The following is a 21,198-nucleotide window of genomic DNA, read 5'->3' on the forward strand; positions in this document are numbered from 1 at the left end:
TATTAAATTCATGTAAATCAACTATCTTTCCCTTTATTTAAATAACATGACAATCTATTATCCATTATTTCAAATCATGGATAGACTCTCATCCAAGTCCATTTACTTACACTTCCTAAAATTATTTTCCCAAATTCAAACACATCTTTAAAGAAGTGAAAACAAGTGAATTTGACACAATAATATTGTTTAAATTAAGGGATAAGAATAATATTGTTTAGATTAAAAAAAATAGGGGAAGAAATAAAGACAAATAGGAAAATAATGAATGAAAGTTTATTATTATTATTATTATTATTGATGTGTATATTATTATTATGGGTTAAGTATGTTTTTAGTCCTTAGATTTTGGTTCAAAATTGGAATTCGTCTCTAGTCAAAACTTTGAAAAATTTTGGTCCCTAAACTTTAAAAATTAATGAATATAGTCATTTTAACCCAATTTTGTTAACTTTTTTTAGGTTTCGAACGCATTTCTCAGTAAATATTGAAGTTGTTTACGCCGTTTGACACATTATCGACTCAATATTTACTAAGAAAGGCGTTCGAAACCTAAAAAAAAAAGTTAACAAAATTGGGTTAAAAGGACTATATTCATTCATTTTTAAAGTTTAGAAACCAAAATTTATCAAAGTTTCGATCAGGGACGAATTTCAATTTTGAGTCAAAGTTCAGGGATTAAAAACGTACTTAACCCTATTATTATTTATATTATTGTTATTGTTTATTATTGATATTATGATTATTATTATTATTATTAAAATATAAATTTATTTATATTATTACTATTTGTAATACTTATTATTATTATTGTGTATAGACTTTGTCTGCATTTCTCTACCTAGGTCATCTTGCAATGTTTCCTAACACCAATGTTAATTGTCAACTATTTCGATTAATCCATAGTATTTTATTTAGAAATCATATTTTTCTTGACTTCGATAATCTCAATATCGAACAAAGAGATTGAATATAAATATAGAATTATTGATATAAATTATATTTTTGAAATAGAAGATTTTTTAAAAGAGGAAGGAAAGTTAAGAAAATATAAAAAAAATGTATGACACACACAAGTATAACACAGACACACGTACCTGCGCACACAGCGGTCACGCACACGCTCGCCCACATGTCCAGACACCGACCCAAACATTAAACAATTAAATAATTATTTAAAAAGTAATATTTAACCTATTCAACTTAAATAAAATAAATGAAAAAAAAGTCATATGCATCAAAACCTAAAATATTTGAATAAATAAATCGACAAACAATTTATTTGAATAAATAAATAGGACAACAGGAAATTATCAACATGATTTTCACATGAAAATAATTTATTTTTTATTTAAAAAACTTTTTTTATACCACTCCACTACCAGTGTGTTCACACAGCCGCTCCCTTCTAGAATCTTCCACATTGGTAGTTCTTTCGATTTCTGATGGACTAACACACCGCACTGTTTGTTATATAAGTCGGATCCAGTTTGTGAAGCAACAATACACAACACAAATTCATTGTACATCGTTGCCATCACAATCATCGTCGTGAACATGGCTCCAATTGCTGTGGGAGATGCTATTCCAGACGGCATTTTGGCTTATTTGGATGATGAAAACAAACCCCAAGCTGTTTCCATTCACTCTCTTGCCGCTGGCAAGAAAGTTATCATCTTTGGTGTTCCCGGTGCCTTCACTCCTACATGCAGGTCCTCACTTTCCCTTTTCTCTTTATGCTTTTCAATCTTCATATTTCAATCATAAAAGTTCAAATAATCGGAAAAACCTTAGTGGGTATACCAGATTCACCCTTTTGATCACCAAAGTTTCACTATTTTTAAGGGGATGTGAACTCATGTTTATTGATTCAAGATAATTTACAATTGGGGTACTCAAAGTTCTCTTTTTTTTTTTCTTTTTTTTTTCCTTATCTATTTTTTCTTTTGTTTCAAGGTAAAATCCCCCTTTTGAGTAAAATTTGTCGAGTGTTAACAAAGCAAAAAATAGAAATGTTTACTAGACAGAAAAATATAAATCATGGGAGTGATACTATGAATTGGGTATTGTTGGAGAATGTGTTGCTGGATCCCCAATTTTGGAAGGTGTTTTGCTGTTTCGATTATTACAAGGTTTTTTGGTTCATAAAGTTGAGATGGTGGTATTTAAAGAGTTTGGTCTTAATCTGTGACTTTGTAACAGCTTGAAGCACGTTCCTGGCTTCATTGAGAGAGCAGAAGAGCTGAAAGGAAAGGGTGTGGATGAAATCATCTGTATCAGTGGTAAGTGTAAAGGATGAACATGTCACTCTTTTTACTGCTTTAATGTGAGATTCAAGATTAGTGTTGGCATAAGAACATTAAAGGGTTTGCTGATGGGTTAGTTGTTCAATCAATTGATACTGATGGCTTACTGTTCTGTGGTATGTATTGATTGACCTGCGTTTGGAAATTCTTCCCAATTCTTAGTGTTGCATATGATTTAATCTAAACTTCCAATTTACTATCTATAAAGTTGAAATTCACCAGCATTTTTGCACTTCTTGAGCCCAAAAGACTCTAGAAAGGGATTCCTAAATCCAAATAGCTTGTTGCCTGTTTGTTACTATATTAACCAACCCCTGATCTTTGATTTGTTCTAATCATCTTTGAAACTGGAAAAGCTTGCATGCAATGGTTTAGATATTGAAATTTTCTAATTCTCCTTCTTCTTCTTCTGTTGTATAGTTTCTGTTATATAGATTGAATTGTGGAACACTTTATCACAGGGACTTGGTGAATAATATGAGTTAAATTGTGCACATGATGTGAACCAAAGTGTTGAAGATAGATATAGTTTGTGAAGTGGCTAATTTGAAGTGTGGTTTGATTTTGCAGTGAATGACCCTTTTGTGATGAACTCATGGGCGAAGACTTTCCCAGAGAACAAACATGTGAAGTTCCTTGCAGATGGTGCTGCAAAATACACGAACGCACTTGGGCTTGAGCTTGACCTGACAGAGAAAGGTCTTGGTGTTAGGTCTAGGAGGTTTGCACTGCTGGTGGATGACCTGAAGGTGAAGGTTGCCAATGTTGAAAGTGGAGGAGAGTTCACCGTCTCCAGTGCTGAAGAGATCATCAAGGCTCTTTAAACCCTTCGATGCTTCCTCATAGATGCCAGAACTTTGATGATGTTCTTTGATGTTCTTACTGTGTTTGTGACTCTTTTGATGCAAGAACTTTTAGTAGAAACGTTTTCATAGATGTAATTGTGTTGTGTGCTTTCACAAGGGCATGATGTGGTGCATGTTATGGAAATAAATAAACTTTCTAGTCTGAAGTGTTCATGTTTAGAAAAAATTCACATCAGTAACTTGTTTAACTTATTTCTGTCATTCATCACTCTGTCTACGAATTTTGTGAGGCTTTTTGGTCAAAGAGTTTTTGTGAAAAATGTGACTATTTATAGATATTCGTGGAAGTTTTTAAATAAATTTAATTACTAATTCATGTTTTAGCATAAACTTTACTTGTCTCTCTATTGTATACATAATGTTGCTTACCAATTTATAAACTTTATAGTTATGCTTCCTAAAAGTTTAAAGAATTCGATTGAACTAAGGGTTTCTATTTACATCTTTAAAAATAAAAATATAATTACATTTTATTAATATAAAATAAAAATAATAATAAGAAAAGAAAAGAATTAAACCTAAGAGGACCACATAATGTATCTTTCCTACACAAAATCATGAAAGATGAGGAATAAAATAAGATATGGTAGAGTTCACGAATTTTTCTTTTCTTTCTCTTAATTCTCTAATCTCTCAATTTTTTGACAACATAAACTTATTAAATAAGCAACAACTTGCAGACATTAATTCAATTTAATGTGAGTTAAGAAAACTCTTAAATGTACCGATAGTGCTCTGTTTTTTTTTTTTTTTTATGAACTAAAATTTATTGGAAAAATAAATTATTAGATGAACATGTGACAACATTTGTCCTCTAAGTTAAGAATTCAATTTATGGTAGTCAAATTTTACAACATGAAACAGCATACTAGGCTCGGAAAATGTGCAATTCATCGAATTCTGGTTGAGTCTTTTTTTCTTTTAAATTATTTATATATTTCTTCATTAACTTTTTGAAAATAAATTGAAATGTTCAAATGTTCTTCTTAATATGTAAGGCCACTATGGTGGTGTCGTAAGTTCAAATGTTTTTTTATATGGTTTTGACAACCCAAATGTGCTGATGATACGGATCCCACGGATGCCAGCTAACCAAAAATCTAAATAATATTTAGTAACGCAAATAAAATGGAAAACTTAAATATTATTTACATTGCCATGATATAACAAATAAATAAAATTTTAAAACAAGTTTTTGAAGTTATATATATATATATATATATATATATATATATATATATATAACAGAAATAATCACACCGATGTAAACTAATGAACTAAAACATTGATAGTGAATTCCAAAGTAAAAACGAAGTACAAATATCAAAAAGAATAAAAAATGTCTACAATCTGAAAAAAATCTAACTTGGATAGACCGAAAAGATATATTTTCCTACCAACTTAAATATTTATTAAATTTTCCACCAAATAATAATTAATTATGTCTAAATAACGACACATGTTAAAGAAACAGTACTCTATCTTGTATAATGTCATAAATATCTAATTCTAATATTTATTATTATTATTATTATTATTATTATTATTATTATTTGTATAGACAATAATATTGTATGATGTTATGTATAAAATAATCATTTACTCTAAATATAACTATTATTTATTTATTCTACAAATACCAAATTAAAAGAAAAAAAAAAAACACAACATCCTTACATAGGATATAACACTAGTATCTAAGACAATATTAGTGTAATGAAGTTATTGAAATAGACATTGTAAATCATTGACACATGTCTCCATTAGAGGGTTTTATGGTCTTTCTTCACTTCTTTGAAGTTTTCTGCTCTGATCTTCATAAAATTTGGCTGTGATTGTATATTTAATGCGTGATTGATGTTTGTCAAGAGAATTATTTTTCTCCCGAAAGGCAAGGTTTTTGCATTCTTCGTTCCACATAGGACATTTTAAAGAGCATAAGAAAACCTTTTCAGTAGAAGGTTAGTTCTACTTCTTCTTCACAAAAGTTTGTATTTATTGTACTTTATATATATATATATTGAACAAAATATCATCATGAATTAGTAATATTTAAAAGTCAGTGAGTTGAGTCGTAAGTATTCCTTATTTTACAAATAAATACCACTTAAGTACATAATTAAAACACAACAAAAAACACTAAAACTCATAAATACATAATTTATCATTAAGTAATTTACTCATTCCATATTAATTGTCATAACTAGTATTAAAAAAAAAACATAACTATTAGATTTTTTAGGTCTTGTAAAATATTTACACTATTTTCTTACTCCCTAATCAATAATATTGTTTTGAAATACTTAACTATATATCTACAGAAATTAAGAAAGATAATAAAATTACTTTAGTAAAATTAGTCTTTTTTACCTTGGAATAATGTATTACATTTTTTTGAGTAAAATCTTAAACAACAAAATAAATAAAACGGAGTGAGAATTAAAAGCTCACAATTAACTTAAATTTTCATGATCTTGTGCTGAGAGTTAAAGCTTTTTGAAGAGTTGAACATCATCAGAAACTATGTGGTTAATATCATATATCGTCCATATGTTCATTTAAAAAAATGGTGAATGAATAACATTGTTTGGTTTAATAGAACCATGAAACTGCTGATTAAAAAAATCAAATCGCAAAAACTGTCTCTAATTAAACCAATAAATCAGTCAAAAACCGGTTCACCTGAATTAACAAAGAATATATTTTTTGAATTTCTTTTCTTGCAGACGAAAACACATCAAACATGTAAAAGAAGTGACACTACATAGTTCATTGTTTGTTCCTCCAAGTTAGGTAAAACTGTGACACTTCGATGGTTACTGCACTTGCATCGTAATCATCGAACCTACATTTGTAAAATCTGAACCAAATCGAAGTGTTTCAAATCTCCTTTGTATTCTCCATCCACCCTCATTAAAGCGTTTGTACCCTTTTTCGTGTTTTCTCAGATTCATCACAGGCGCACCCTCTTCGGTCTCAACGGCTCTTGGCATATATTCTCACCATTCTTCGCAGATCACGCACCCCTTTGGGAAGTGAAGAAGGAAAGTCTGGTTTTTGGTTCGTGGGGTGCTTTCAAAATGGCCTCATTCTCGGTCCCATGCCCCAAGTGCCCTTCTACTTCTTTTTCCTCTCTGGGGTTCAAATCCCAACTTGTTCCCTTTCAAAGTGGGTTCAGCTTCAAACCTTTTCTATCGTTCAGTTCTTTATCTGCTGAATCTGCATCATCTAGAATTCAGGTATCAGTTTTCACATCTATCTACGTATCTATATCTGCTTCTCTGACTGTGTTAATGTTTTGTTCAATTGATTTTAGTTGTAAATGAAGAAATGATGCCTTTATCAATGATTTAAGGATGAGAAATTATGTAATCACACGAAAATATTTATTCTTTGGGTATTTTGCTCAATTGCTTTATTTTAGTGATAGTGATAGCGATGTAATGGTACCTTCATCAATGATTTTCCTTAAGTTTTCTAAATGTTCATGAAAGAATGAGCATATTGGATATAGTGTTGAGCATAAATGGTCTAAGTTAAGACAATAATTAGAAAAATGTAACAACACTTTGTTAGACAATTTTGTTGTGGGTGATCTATGTTTTGAGAACAGTCTTTTCTGTAATATCCAATCTTTTATATGTTGAAGCATGGTATATATTAATAGTTTATGATGCCTGTTGATTTTTTTATTATCCTCACATTACTCCTCTCATTTGATTTTCTTACGTGGGAACTACAACTGAAGTTTTTCAGTATGTTATCACTCTGAGAAACATTATTGAGGGTTCTGAATGAAGCACAAATGCAACTAAAATGCATTCAAGTTGTTATGCTTGTTATGTTAGCTTATCTGCCATTTGTTTTCAATGGGAATAAAATTGGAAAAATTATAACTTGTCAATTAATATTGTTATTTGTTGTCTCTTGCAGTGTTCTAACAGGAAGCAATTTTCTGTGCTGAAGGTCAGTTTACACCTAGTCTTTTGTTTTCTTTTTTATTAGTTCATATTGAGTTATTCTGAATGAGATTTTATCACCCTGTTCAAACGTGTCCTTGATTAGATTCAGAAAATTTTACCATAAGCTACCCTGCTTTGCGTGTTGTAGGCTGCTAAAGTTGAAAATTCTAATTCTAATTCTGCCCCGGTAGCGGTCAAGGAACCTAGTGTTGCTTCATCAAAAGAAAAAGAAGTGCCTAATGGAAAACACTCTGGTGCCACTATTGCAGATGAAGTTTCTGTTACTGCATTCATGTCTCAAGTTGCAGATCTTGTAAAGTAAGATTAAGTAGCTTCATTTTGAATTTGAATAACACTGATAGACACTGATTTTGATGTTTAAAAATAAATTAAAAAGAATTTTAATATACCAACATGAGTATATTTTTAATACTCAGCAGAAGACAGCACCAACATACTCAACAGAGAATCTGAACTATACAATCTTCTATTATTTTGTATTTATCATGTCTAATGCTAGAGTATGCATCATCTAATACCATTTCCATGGCTAGACTCGTTGATTCAAGAGATATTGTGGAATTTCAACTTAAGCAATCAGACTATGAACTCATGATAAGAAAAAAGGAAGCATTGCAGCCTCCACCAGTATCAGTACCTCCTATGTATGCCGCATTTCCACCGCCACCGGCAGCACCGACCGCCGCTCCTACTAGCTCTTCCCCCCAAAAAGCACTGCCTGCCTTGCCTTCCCCTGCAAAAGCAAGCTCGTCTTCTCACCCGCCGCTGAAAAGTCCGATGGCTGGAACTTTCTACAGGAGTCCAGGACCTGATGAACCTCCATTTGTCAAGGTTTGTAGACACACACGGTTTAAATACCACTCTCTTTTTTTCTGTTGAGGTGTCAATTTGCAAAGGATAATTTATGAACTAAATATTACTTTGTTTGCTAAGTTAATCAATGAAGAGACTAACTATTTCTGCTGTTGCTTCAGGTGGGTGATAAAGTGAAGAAAGGGCAAGTTATTTGCATTATTGAGGCTATGAAACTGATGAATGAAATTGAGGTATGTATGTGTATTTGTTTTCCTGTTTGTTCTAGTATATCATTACATTTTTTTCTCTATCACTATGTTGTTTACTTTATGTTTGCCCATAATACTGATACAAAAATCTGGCAGTTAACAAATCTAAAGGCACAGACCTGGTTGAGCTTCTCAAATCTGCTTATGTTTTTAGCTCCATTCACAGTTAATTCACTAATCATTTGGAAAAAAATCTGCTTATGTCTGGTTTATTAGGTTTTTAATTTTATTTTAATCGTATTAATAAGATTTAGTGAAGACTCTTCTTAAAACAGGAGAGAGTTCAAATCTCTTCTTATAAAAAAAGAGTCTTTCAAAACCTTTAAAATCCTAATGCAATACACCCTGCATACATTACACTAGGAGTGCTACAAAGGAATTTGAATTCTTTATTGAGTTTTCAGTAGTGTTCCTCAGCTGAGCCTTCAAAATACATTGGTTTGCATTATTTTGATATTTTAGAATATATTAAAAACTTTTTTAATATATCAAAATCAGTATATTTTGAAAGTACGTCATAAGAACGATAACAAAAACTTAGCAAAGAATCTGGACTCGATACAAAGTGATTATTAGCTAGAAACCAAATCCTCTAATTTATTGGTTATCTTCATTACTTGGTGGCAGGCTGATCAGTCAGGAACAATAGCTGAGATATTGATTGAGGATAGCAAACCAGTCAGTTTAGAAACGGTATTTTCTCTCTACATTTGTGACACACACATGCATGTTTGTCTAGAAACTACATGTTTCATTGCTCTAACTGATATACTTTGTTTTTCATGCAGCCCCTTTTTGTAATAGCTCCATGAGCACTCTGAACCTTGCTTCAAAGATTATGTGAAATCTCCATTGTTGGATATCATGGTATTGGATGAATTAGATTTTCTGTTCGGAGTTTTCTTGAGTGAGAATGTTTCTCTATTGAGAAATCTTTAGTACCTTCTTTATACCTCACTCATTATTAAGATATTTTAGGCATAAAAGCTCCAACATATTAGTATGAATATTATGAATATTGGACATTCCATTTTTAGTAGTATTTATGTGTTACTTTTTGTTTTTTGCTTTCTGATGACACCCTCTTGTTGTATTAACCTGCTGGTTGGATTATTCACGATAATGATATTTTAATCCGCTTTTAATTTATCACTTCAATAATCATTTGATTATTACATTATATCACTACCAAAAAAAATTAAAATATATAATTGAAAGATAATTGGAGTGATGAGTTAGAAGTGAGTCAAAATATCGTTATGTTTAAAGACTACTTCTTACACCACCCATAAAAGTGTTTTTAGAGTATCTACAAGGATCTTATGAATTTTTATTTTACTCTAATTGAATTCAACTGTACCATATCATTTTAAGACACCCTTTTGCAAGTTTTGCTTCAATAGAAAGATTTTATAGTTCTTTTGTGTATCAATTGAATTACATAATTAAATGTTACTAATTCTTAACACTTAGGTTTATATAATCTGTGTTTTATATATAATGTTTTCACTATGTCAAGCCTTTTAAAAAAACATTCAATGACAATTTTAACATCAAAAGCAAGTTTGAATAGTGATACATTTATTAGTATAATTTATTATTATTATTATTAATACAAAAATAGTTATATTAATTATATAATAGTAAAATATAATATTATAATTGGAAAACAATTGTGTTAATATCATATTTAAATATTTATTACTTAATTCTATTATTACTACTATTTTTTTAATTAATTTCACCAAAATAAATTTATTATAATTAATTAAATCAATCCTATACTAAAATAAAAAATTAATACATAATTAAACCAATAATAATAAACATTCAAATTATTTTTTGATTCATATATAATAAAAGTAAAATCTATTTTAAAAAAAAAAACCAAAAAAACCCGACCGTTTGTACTAGTTTTTAAAAGAATATTTACAGTTCTACAATACAACGTTATATTTTACAAAACAAGTTCACGTGTTACATCATAAGTTAAATAAAAAACTTTTGTTGTGCTGAAAGAAAAAACTATCCCTAGTAGGATCTTGAGATTTGTGTTGACTCCTTTTGTTATTTATTATTATTATTATTATTTTTATTGTTATTATTATTATAATAATAATCTCCATTATATAATATTTTTTTAAATTAAAGAAATGTAAAGCGTAAAATAGATGGTGATGTAATATTTTTAAAGGTTATTTTTTCTTCTCAAACTATTATTAAAACTTATATTTCATCTTTAAATTAAACTACAACATATTTTGCTACTGTATTTTATGAAAATCATATATCCTTTTTAACGAAGAATATATGGTGGATGTGGTAGAACTTCATTTCTTATGTGAAAAATACCCGTTTTTTTAAAAATGATGTTTTATATCACTTTTATAAAACATAAAGAATAAATACTTTATAATTTATTTTTAAGAAGAAACATAATATTTAATAATAATAATTTGATGATGAAAAATATATTTAATTTTATTTTGAAATATATGAATAATTTTATGTAAAAAAATATAATTTGAAGCAACTTCAAAAAGGTTAAAGAAATGTTGTAGTTCTGAAATAATGAATGCTTCTTAGTCTCGTGGTGAAATATTGATGCATTTTAATTTATTATTTGGAGTGTTTGAGATTGGGACAAAACAACAACTTCAAACGGTTCAATAAATTTGAATCTGTCGGGTTATGAATATTTTTTCCTACTATTATTATTATCCTCGTTTTCCTTTTCTCTTTCTTCACCAAATTCAGATTAAGAGCTAGATTAATAGTTAATGCACCGAAATAAGTGCAAAACAAATTTATTATCCATACAAATTGGTGTTTTGATAATAGACTTTGAAAATAAATGAACAAGTATTGACATGTGTGCGTTTTGTTCGTCGTTTGTGTTCTGTCACTACTGCACAGAACAACTTTACTCATGTCTCAAAATTGGAATTCTTCTTCTCCAAGTAATTATGGGTCAAACAAAAGCGAGATTGCCGAGAAAACAGTACAACAATTTAAAACTACTATTTTTTTTTTACTGTATGCATTCTGAGTTCTGTTATGAGGCTGAGAGTTTAAGCCTTATTTATTCGATTTATTGTATTATTTCTTGGAAAAATGTATTGTTTATTGAATTAGCATTATATTGAAATTATTTGCAATATGATTGCTAGCAGGCCCAGATTACAGTTGGAATGTGGAAACAGTGATTTGAATTTGCTGCAGAAAGTGTTGTATGGTGGAACAAGTAATGAGCAGTAATCAGTCACTAATGAGATGTAGTTGGAAACCAACAAATGAAAAGGTTTGGTTTAGCATGCATAGGTACCGTTTGAGAGAGGGCCCCATCGAGTGATTCAAAAAATTTCTGTTGGATTTGAAATTTATGGAGTGGGACGAAAAAGTGAGCAGCAGCAACGAACACAGCACCATTTGACTAAACTAAAACTAAACTATTAGTATATATGCATTGCAGCTCAACTCTTTTCTCTCTCACTATTTTTATATTTCTTGTTTCTTGAAACTATAAGAACCTCTTTTCTTTGTTTTTCTCTCTACACCTCATCTCACACACCCTTTAATGTAAACAGAGAGACCACACTTTCTTAGTTCCAAACTCAACTTTTGAGGGTCTTTTCCAGCCTTGTTGTTCTGTTGCAGCTGAGCCTTAGTTTACTTAACAGTGTTCATGCGATGATGAATGCTTCAAAGTTCATTAAATGTGTCACCGTTGGAGATGGGGCTGTTGGGAAAACCTGCATGCTCATTTGCTACACCAGCAACAAGTTCCCCACTGTAAGTCTCTTTAGAAAACTCAGACCCCTCCATCAAAGATGCTTCTTTTATCCATTAGACTCTCTTGTTCTTATACTTTGGAGGTGTTTCATGTGAAAGGTGCTTTTTATTCAAACTCACACTGTATTGGTATTTGGGCTTCAATGTGTTGATGTGTTTTATTATCTTTGCTTTATCTGTCTACGATTCAAATGTTGGTGATGAGACCCTTCTCTCTTTATCATCTAGCTCACTGTTTTTTTTTTTTTTTTCTTTTCTTTTCTCTTTTATTTTTGTGTTGCAGGATTACATACCGACAGTGTTTGATAATTTTAGTGCCAATGTAGCTGTGGATGGAAGTATTGTGAATTTGGGGCTATGGGACACAGCAGGTACTTGGAGCTTCCCACTTGAGCCTTTAATGTCCAAAAACTGTGTTTTGATTGTTCACTATCCTTTAACTTTGGATACACTTTTTTTCACTGTTTTAAAGGTCAGGAAGACTATAGCAGGTTGAGGCCACTGAGCTACAGAGGAGCAGACATTTTTGTCTTAGCATTCTCACTGATTAGCAGAGCTAGCTATGAAAATGTTCTCAAGAAGGTTCATATATATGTTTGCTTTCCCTTCTTTTGTATGTTATTTCTTCTCTCTAGTTTTGGATTCAACTTTGCAGAAAGTGAGTCTTTTCCTTTAGGCTTTCTATGGATGAGGGGACAAGATGGGATGAAAGGAAAACATAAATTAAAGAATAAAGTTTATGATGAAAAATTGAAAATATTTTTCTGAAGGAGTGCACATAAAACCCAAATGAAGGGAAACATTTTCTACATTACCGTGTCCTTCCTTCTCACATTTTAGTTTTTGAAAAAATGCCGTTTGCAATAGTTGTGTAGTATCCCTCTCCAAATGTTAAAGTGTGCAATTCAATTTTTGAGATTTTGCAGAAAGTGTACATCATATAGCAATAGGTTTAACAATAAAATAAGATCACAGGACAGAGAAATCAAGTTGCATAATGAGAGTGGTTGGTTGAAAGGAGCTCCAATGATCACTGGTTTATGTTTATGTTTACTCTTGGGTCTTTGATTGATATTAGCCACAATGTCTTTGTTGACTTTTGGCTATTGATGGCTACATAAAGAGAGGGAAAAGAAAATCACCATAGAAAGTTAAAGAGGAAAAAACCTAGGAACAGGAAGGATGTAAAGAGACAGTGGAACAAACAGGTTCAAACTGATCCATAAATGAAATCTACACAGACATTTTAGCAAGCAACTGAATTACTAAACAGTTATTTTTTTATTTCATAACAACTCCTATTGTTTACTTCAAAGAAATTTTGAAAAGTGGAAATTTTTTTCCTAAGATGATATTTCTAGGCCCATATTCCAACAAAGCCTAAGTCTGTAGCTGTTTGATTATTGTTTAGGCTTGTATGTGGCTTTACTACTGTAGAACATGCATGTTTTCATTGTATTAGGCTATTAGGAGTTATCAATAATGGACAGTTTTCAACAGAGCATTTATGTGCTCTTAAACTTCTGCATTTATGCCCCCATAACTCAGTAGTTACTCATTTCTGCATTCCTTCTTTTCTCTTTCAGTGGATGCCAGAACTGCGTAGATTTGCACCTAATGTTCCAATTGTTCTTGTTGGTACAAAGTTAGGTAAGCAGCAGCACAGGCAAAATTTTGTAATTTCTTACGTTAATTTTAGAGGGAAGAAGATAATGACTTAAAGTACTGAATTGTTGGTTTTAGATCTCCGTGAAGACCGGGGTTATCTGGCTGATCACATGGGATCTAATGTCATAACATCTGCTGAGGTTTACATTTTTAATTTGCTTCCTTCATTTTATTCACTTGATAAGTATGAAGAAATGTATTTATTATGTTTGTAAGTAAAGAAAATGATGCCATTTATCAATCATGTCACATTGGTAATAGGGGGAAGAACTGAGGAAACAAATAGGTGCTGCAGCTTACATTGAGTGCAGTTCAAAGACTCAACAGGTAGTGGCTTTAAATTTAACTATTTTTGTTTTTATGCACTACTTATTGTTGCTATGACTTTTAAAATTTGTACCTAAACTTGTTTCTGTATTTGCATGATTTAGAATGTGAAAGCAGTGTTTGATACTGCCATTAAAGTTGTGCTTCAACCTCCAAGGAGGAAAGAAATGGCCAGGAAGAAAAGGCATAGAAGGTCCGGTTGCTCGTTTGTGTAAGTCCCTTACTCCTATACTTTTGAAGCATTCTTAAAACCATTGATCTCTCAAAGCATTTGGTGGTGGAATTCATGATATGATAAGTGTGTAATTTGAGAGACTTTCCTGATGTAGAAACGAAATTGCTAGGCTAGGTGATGTTGCTACTTATGCAGTGAAATACTGTGATGATTGGACAAAGATATAAATAGGCTTTGATACCCCCAAAAAAGGAAAGAAAAGAAAAACACTGCAAAAGAAGACAATGGCACTGAAGGAGCATTGAATAGGCATTAAGATCATTCCTTCTGAAAGAGCATTTGTTGAATGCCCTTGACCTTAGATCACTACTCAAGCTTGCTACATCTTGGGATGGAATAGGAGAACCACATAACTTATTATTTTACTTGCAAATTTCTATCATTCTTGCTGAAATTTTATGTGATTTATCCTCCAGAAACATTTGACTACATGTTAACATGTCTTTTTTACTGTCTGACAGAAGTATTGTGTGTGGAGGTTGTGCTGCTTAACACACATCTATTGCAGCGTCACTTTTGACATGGATGTTATTTTGCAAAAGCTTCAAGGTCCAAGTGTGGAAACCCTGACACCTAATCACAATTTCTGAATGTGTACCCTTATGCTTGTATTGATTGTAACTGGTGTAAGATAGTAATATCTAGTTATTTCCTCTTCACAAGACCCTGTTAAGACACTGAAGGGAATTTTTCATTCTCTCAGTTGTTATTTAGGCATGTTGTGTATTTATCATTATATATTACCAAATCATAAGGGGAACCTTTTGTATTTTTCCTTGAATTGATTCATGCCCCTACAAAACTTTTCAGAGGATATATAATGATATAATGATATAATGACTTCCTAGAAAACTATGCAGAAAAATTTCTCATTCCTTGGCATTTTGCATTGGAATAAAAAAGACATCCACTTATGACATTTTCTGAGTTTGCACTGCATTTCATGTGTTGGTAGTTATGAGTATTGAATCTGAGTGCATTTATGGTTGCAGTAGTATGGTACTTTTGGTTAGGAGAAGTATAAATGAGAAGTGAGAGAGTGAATGAGGATTTATGTGTCACTGTTGAATCTCCTGCAGCCTGCAAAAGGCTGTGTTTTACTTTTTAAAGTCACTGGTCCTTTTTGGTGAGTTTGAAAGGGTGGCAGAAAGGGGTGTGTGGGCTTTTGGCAATGACTTGTGCTTGGTTTACCTCTTCGAGGAGCCCATGTGATCACTTGTCTTCATTGCTGTAGGGCCTGTGCCACCTTCGGGGAGTTATGTCTCATGTGCCAACAAGTTCCTAAGGACCCCACTCAACCTCATTACACTGATGTTGCTCTGTCATAAATAACAAAGTGGGGACATCATTTTGAAAACTCAGATTATTCATGCATGGTTTTAGTAACACAAGGGTGAACTTGGAAAGTATAACAGTAAAATAAGTTAGTTCAAATTAGAGGTTTTTTTACATATCGACAAATTTGTCAAGATATTACGAAAATGAAGAAGTTAGGAACATATTACTGATTATTAAGTCGTGTGGACTCATGACAACTTCAAAAATAATTCAAAAATAATACTGTGATTAACGACTTTGATTTTAAAGTTTTCATGAATTTACACGACTTAGTCCATGACCAGTAATATTTTCTTGATTTTCGATTTTTGTAATATTTGGACAAATTTACCCCTATATGTAAAAGAACCTCAAATTAGACTTATTTTAACTAAGCACAAAGTTTGTAGTGTTGTAATACTGTTTTAAGTTCTGTTTTTTTAATAGATGGTCATGGATTTCAAAGATACACATTATAGAGTTTGTAAACAGTGTGCAACTTATTATTTTTTTCAATTCAAAATGCATATGAAGAAAACTATGTGACATGGTTCTGGTAGTCAAAGATAGAGTTAAGAGATATGGTGGAGACTATAGATTCATGTCTTCTCCATACAGTTAAAAGTACTCTGTGATTTCTAATCATGTCACCTCTTCTGTGAACAATAATGGATGATGGAACATCAAAGCATGTTTCACAGAACAATCTATATTCTCATGTCTTCGGTAATCTAGGAATCAATGTTCTCAAAAAACTACACTTACATTGGTGATGAAATTTAAAGTTTTACTTTATTTGTATAAAAAAATTGAAAACAGCATCATAAACACTTATAATACTGAATATAGTTTTTTCTTTTTTCATGTTACAGATTCTAGGACAAAATTGTAAGAATTGGTACAATTGTACATGTATTTAAAGCAGGGTAGCATTCATAAGTAGTACCTGTTGAATAGTTTACATCATGTTTATACCTACACTAGCCTCTGGAGTGTAAAACACATTTCTGTAAATACAATGTGTGAGTTTTATCAAAAGTAGCTTCCTCTTCCTCAGGCCAGTATCCCTTTCATATTTGATTTTTTGAAACCTTTTTCAATTTCAAAATCTGCCCAAAAGAGATTATCTTTTACAAATTATTCAGTTCAATAATTTGCTTCTTTCTTTCTGCAAGAATTTTTTTTCTCTGGTAAAATTGTTGGTGTTTGCTCCATAACCTTGTCACATCAAGGAGAAAATGATTTGAGTGAAAAATTAAAAATGATTTATGAAAGTGAGCTTTCAACAGAGATATGTCACTGTCTTTGGTGCTTAAAGTTCTTGAATTCTTTCCTATAAACATGTTTAGAGAAGAAAATCAATGTACTTCATAACCAGTAGATTAAAATATTTTATAGTTCATATTTTTTATCAAAATCTCAATTTGGTCATCATATTTTTATTAGTATCAATTAGGTCTACATTTTTTTAAATAAAAAACAATTAAGTCCTTTCCGTTAATATAGAACTAACACAATTTAAAAAATTCAAAAAAATAAAGAATTGACACATGACACCTTCTTAATGATATCAATTCTATACTAACAGAAAGAACTTAATTGTTACTAATTTGTAAAAATATGAATTTAATTAAAATTAATAAAAATATAATAACCAAATTAAGATTTTAGTACAAATACGAGGACGAGGAAAGTGTTTTCCTAACTAGAATATGTTTCCTATTCTCTTGCCATAGGAAAACCCAGTCTTGCCATAGGAAAAACCAGTAAACATTCGAAAGAAAAGTTAATAGAAGAGGCAGGTATGTTTTAAGGTTTAGCATTTCACTACAATAACTACAGCTTATGTTTTTTTCCCACCAGAACTGAAATGTATAATAAAACTAATAATAATAATAATAATAATAATAATAATAATAATAATTAAACAGAAAATGTAAATGTAGTGATTAAGTTCTTAAATCAATTGATGAAAAATTATTTATGATATTTTCTTCTAAAATTTATGTACTATGTTAAAGGGGGAAATGTTTTGGCATTTAAATAAAAAATATTATTTTATCAGTTTTGTTTTTGAAAATATCGTTTCTTTACATTTATCTATTCTTTTTTTAATTTTAGCCATTTTATTATTTTTTATTATAAAAAATATAAACTCGCATTCTGGTGGCCCATGTATTTTCATTAATTTATTATAATTTTAATTCAATACTTTTAATTAATTGAAACAATTTTATTCAATTGAAATAAAAGCACGAAATACTGTACCTTTCACATATTACCTATCAATCACGAATCACTATTAATAAATAGTTTGCATCAATTATTTAAAGAATAATATGTTTCAACCCTACTTCTTTCTATGTAAATACTAATATTTCTAATATTATAAAAATTTCTTTTTTTTTTAATCATGTTGCATAGTAAAATTATTTATTGTGCTGATTTTAAAAAAAACATATATAACCGTTTTTAGTTGATGGATAGTAAAAAAAGTTTATAGTAATAAGTATCACAATTGAATTTTATGACTACATGTAATTAATCAAATTTTTTTATGACGTAACAAACATACTGTTTAAATCATTAGTAATAGTGTATCTGCTAGTTTTTATATTTTCAGATTATCACAAATAATGGTATATGATAAGATTGTTAGTTCATAATATTTTTTTTAATTAAATAATAGTGTAATTTTCTTCCACTTACTATACATAGACATTAAAGTTTTAAATTGAATAAAAATTAAACATGTTTATAATATTAAAGTAATAGTGTGAAAGTTTTACTTTAACCATATACATAAACATTTGTTTCATGCTTTTAGTTCTCATAATTTTTCTCTAATAACTATGATTTTTATAAAGTTTAATTTATGATTTTAGTATTGGTCAACTTTCTATATTAAAGAAATGCTTGATGATTTTTAAAAAGAACATTGTCTTTACTATTGAGATTTAATGTAAAACAAAATTTGATATAACCAAAAATGTAAGAAAAGATTTATAAATAATACATTATTACACAAACGGAAAAATATTTAATTGAGTCTTTATAACGTAAATAAAACTGAAAAAAAAAAGTGTTTGTTATTAATTTTTTTGTTGTTTTGGTAAACGTAAACAATCCCAAACGTAAAAGAAACATTTTCCTAAATACAACAATTTAGATTTTTTCTGTTAAAAAAAAAAGAGAGAAAGCAAAGAAAAATTGTGAAAAAAGAGTGAAAATTTCAGACCCAAAGAACATAGCCATAGTCAACACCGTTCCTTCCTTCTTCTTAATTCACCAACTCAAAAATTTTGGAACTTTGCGTTGAACACCGATGGATCCTCCGGCCAAGAGTTGGAGCATCCACACGCGCTCCGAGATAACTGCCAAGTACGAGGTTGTTGGTCGGGTCGGGTCGGGTGCCTACGCCGACGTATACGACGGACGGCGCCGGTCGGACGGTGCGGCGGTGGCGCTGAAGGAGGTGCACGATTCCCAATCGGCGTCTCGCGAAATCGAAGCCCTGCGGGTCCTGAGAGGGTCCCAAAACGTGGTCGTTCTGCACGAGTTCTTCTGGCGCGAGGACGAGGACGCGGTTCTCGTGCTCGAGTTTCTGGGAACCGACCTCGCCACCGTGATCGGAAAAGGTGGTGTCGGAGCCGGTGAGGTTAAGAGGTGGATGTTGCAGGCTCTGAGTGCTGTGGATGAGTGCCATCGGAATATGATCGTTCATAGAGACTTAAAGCCCGCGAATTTTTTAGTTTCCGATGATGGGGTGCTCAAGTTAGCAGATTTTGGACAGGTTTAAGGGATAAAGTTTTGAACTTCGTTTTAATCTAGTTTTGGGTTTTCTGTTTTTTGGTTTATGGGAGTGTGTTGGTTACTTGATCATTACGTGACTTGTTCTTTTCTTTTCTCTTTTTCTTATTTGATTATGTGATGTGGTTTGAGTTAATCTATGATCACGGTGATCGATCGTATTTCTGTGGCACAGGATCCTAACCTGGGTTGCAAATTTTGATAATTTTTGTTTTGCTGCTGAAATCTGTAGTCGATGATTCTCTTCTAAAGAATTGCTTGAATTTGGATCGGGGAAAATGGAATAGAGGTTGATTTTCATGATTTGTTGAGCAATGAAAAATCATCTTATATACAACTTCTTTGAAACTTTTCTCAGGCAAGGATACTAGTGGAGTCGGGATTCGATGCTGACCAGGAAGATGATGATGCTTCAAATAGAGAAAGCTCACTCCAACAAGATCCTGAAGCTACTTCCCAAGAGAACTTAAATCAAACTGAACATGGAAACCCATATCAGAGAACTTTGAGTCATGAAGAATATTTCAGAGTTTTGGATGAGATGAAAACCAAGAGCTACTCTTATGACACTGACAAGGAAGCAAATATCCATGATGGAAACACCTCATGTCTTGCAACATGCACAACGAGTGACATAGATGACGAACTTTGCAAAGGTTCTTTTACCTATGAAGCTGAGGAGGTAGGTGGGAATGAACTTGGTTGTCTCACATCATGTGTTGGAACACGCTGGTTTCGAGCTCCTGAGTTACTGTATGGATCCACAGACTATGGTTTAGAGGTTGATCTTTGGTCATTGGGGTGTGTTTTTGCTGAGCTCTTAACATCGAAGCCATTGTTTCCTGGAACAAGTGATGTAGACCAGCTTAGCAGAATTGTGAGTGTTTTGGGGAACATCAATGAGGAAACTTGGCCTGGTTGTTCCAAACTTCCTGATTATGGAAAAATCTCTTTTTTAAAGGTGGAAAACCCTAGTGGTCTTGAAGCATGCTTGCTCAATTGCACCCCTGATGAAGTTTCCCTAGTCAAGAGACTGGTTTGTTATGATCCAGATAAGAGAGTCACAGCAATGGAGTTACTTGAAGACAAGTACTTCAGTGAAGTACCTGTTCCTGGTCCAGTTTCTGAGTTGCGGGTTCCTTTGATTAGTATTGGACAAGACAAGGATCGCCCTGGAGGGTACAATGAAATGGGTTCTGATTCTGATTTGGAGGAGTTTAGAACTTTGAATATCACCACAACTGATTCTGATTTATCTGTACAAATCCCTTGAACTCGAAGGATGTGATGCACCTTGAATACTGTTTTATATTTATTTTAAAAAAATGAATTCAAGTAGCATCACATTCTTGGGACAGAATTTGTCCTGTGTTCTTTTGGTATTTTATTTGCTGAATATCACTAGTGCAATCCGTGGTTGGATTCTCTGGAAAAAGAATATTTTTTGGCAAGAATTATGAGCAAAGGATAAAGGATTGAAAAAATTAAGCTTATAATATTATAGAATTGCTGTTTTACCATGCTATCGTTGATCTAAGTGCCAAAATTCTGCATTCCGGTGACAGGGACAAGAGATCCTTACAACCCCGTGTCTATTATCTACGTGTTTGTGTGTTTTGTTTTTTGTTTCTGGTGCGACACTAGTTTTTATCCCATATCTATAACTAAATTCAAAATTGGAAGGGAATTTCGTGACTGGATGAATTTATTCTTAATGGTTAATAATTTATCAAGTCTGTGGCGTTTAAGCTACGTTGAATTTAAGTCGACGGATGAAATTAAGATGCCAAGTTCGAACTATACTTTAACCAGGTTCAAACTTATTGAGTA

At 31.5% G+C, this 21,198-nt stretch overlaps 4 protein-coding genes across 6 annotated transcripts; all 4 read left to right on the plus strand.

Annotated features, from left to right (window-relative positions):
• Positions 1-1,402: 1,402 nt before the first annotated feature.
• LOC114182397 (peroxiredoxin-2B-like) lies at positions 1,403-3,318 on the plus strand. Its single transcript, XM_028069267.2, has 3 exons — positions 1,403-1,712; positions 2,203-2,282; positions 2,877-3,318. Exons 1-3 carry the CDS (start codon positions 1,558-1,560, stop codon positions 3,128-3,130), a joined length of 489 nt encoding a protein of 162 aa, XP_027925068.1. The 5' UTR covers positions 1,403-1,557; the 3' UTR covers positions 3,131-3,318.
• Positions 3,319-5,849: 2,531 nt separating this feature from the next.
• Positions 5,850-9,292, plus strand: LOC114181144 (biotin carboxyl carrier protein of acetyl-CoA carboxylase, chloroplastic-like). 2 transcript variants are annotated; one of them, XM_028067503.2, is made up of 8 exons: positions 5,850-5,965; positions 6,121-6,411; positions 7,106-7,138; positions 7,283-7,452; positions 7,689-7,986; positions 8,130-8,201; positions 8,847-8,912; positions 9,008-9,292. In XM_028067503.2, exons 2-8 carry the CDS (start codon positions 6,253-6,255, stop codon positions 9,029-9,031), a joined length of 822 nt encoding a protein of 273 aa, XP_027923304.1. In that variant the 5' UTR covers positions 5,850-5,965; positions 6,121-6,252; the 3' UTR covers positions 9,032-9,292. The 2 variants fall into 2 exon arrangements, with proteins under 2 accessions (XP_027923304.1, XP_085528273.1); XM_085672147.1 differs by lacking the exon at positions 5,850-5,965 and having other exon boundaries at positions 5,997-6,411.
• Positions 9,293-11,727: 2,435 nt separating this feature from the next.
• On the plus strand, positions 11,728-15,022 carry ROP9 (RHO-related protein from plants 9). 2 transcript variants are annotated; one of them, XM_028067910.2, is made up of 8 exons: positions 11,728-12,011; positions 12,295-12,382; positions 12,484-12,593; positions 13,598-13,661; positions 13,755-13,819; positions 13,941-14,006; positions 14,111-14,217; positions 14,703-15,022. In XM_028067910.2, exons 1-8 carry the CDS (start codon positions 11,910-11,912, stop codon positions 14,731-14,733), a joined length of 633 nt encoding a protein of 210 aa, XP_027923711.1. In that variant the 5' UTR covers positions 11,728-11,909; the 3' UTR covers positions 14,734-15,022. The 2 variants fall into 2 exon arrangements, with proteins under 2 accessions (XP_027923711.1, XP_027923712.1); XM_028067911.2 differs by having other exon boundaries at positions 14,706-15,022.
• Positions 15,023-18,739: 3,717 nt separating this feature from the next.
• Positions 18,740-20,893, plus strand: CAK1AT (CDK-activating kinase 1AT). The gene is made up of 2 exons (XM_028069287.2): positions 18,740-19,351; positions 19,727-20,893. The coding sequence occupies exons 1-2, from the start codon at positions 18,884-18,886 to the stop codon at positions 20,639-20,641; spliced, it is 1,383 nt and encodes a 460-aa protein (XP_027925088.1). The 5' UTR covers positions 18,740-18,883; the 3' UTR covers positions 20,642-20,893.
• The last annotated feature ends 305 nt before the right edge of the window (positions 20,894-21,198 follow it).

The sequence above is a fragment of the Vigna unguiculata genome, chromosome 4, assembly GCF_037176805.1.
Source record: "Vigna unguiculata cultivar grain cowpea cultivar isolate G323 ecotype 2 chromosome 4, ASM3717680v1, whole genome shotgun sequence".
Classification (NCBI taxonomy): domain Eukaryota; kingdom Viridiplantae; phylum Streptophyta; class Magnoliopsida; order Fabales; family Fabaceae; genus Vigna; species Vigna unguiculata.

Bases quoted from the DNA above. Each gene is read 5' to 3' on its own strand.
- LOC114182397 (XM_028069267.2), top strand. From the start codon at position 1,558: ATGGCTCCAATTGCTGTGGGAGATGCTATTCCAGACGGCATTTTGGCT. The intron at 1,713-2,202 runs GTCCTCACTTTC...ACTTTGTAACAG, and splicing joins GCCTTCACTCCTACATGCAG to CTTGAAGCACGTTCCTGGCT. The intron at 2,283-2,876 runs GTAAGTGTAAAG...TTGATTTTGCAG, and splicing joins TGAAATCATCTGTATCAGTG to TGAATGACCCTTTTGTGATG.
- LOC114181144 (XM_028067503.2), top strand. From the start codon at position 6,253: ATGGCCTCATTCTCGGTCCCATGCCCCAAGTGCCCTTCTACTTCTTTT. The intron at 7,987-8,129 runs GTTTGTAGACAC...CTGTTGCTTCAG, and splicing joins ATGAACCTCCATTTGTCAAG to GTGGGTGATAAAGTGAAGAA. The intron at 8,913-9,007 runs GTATTTTCTCTC...TTTTTCATGCAG, and splicing joins AACCAGTCAGTTTAGAAACG to CCCCTTTTTGTAATAGCTCC.
- ROP9 (XM_028067910.2), top strand. From the start codon at position 11,910: ATGATGAATGCTTCAAAGTTCATTAAATGTGTCACCGTTGGAGATGGG. The intron at 13,662-13,754 runs GTAAGCAGCAGC...TGTTGGTTTTAG, and splicing joins TCTTGTTGGTACAAAGTTAG to ATCTCCGTGAAGACCGGGGT. The intron at 14,007-14,110 runs GTAGTGGCTTTA...TGCATGATTTAG, and splicing joins GCAGTTCAAAGACTCAACAG to AATGTGAAAGCAGTGTTTGA.
- CAK1AT (XM_028069287.2), top strand. From the start codon at position 18,884: ATGGATCCTCCGGCCAAGAGTTGGAGCATCCACACGCGCTCCGAGATA. The intron at 19,352-19,726 runs GTTTAAGGGATA...AACTTTTCTCAG, and splicing joins AGTTAGCAGATTTTGGACAG to GCAAGGATACTAGTGGAGTC.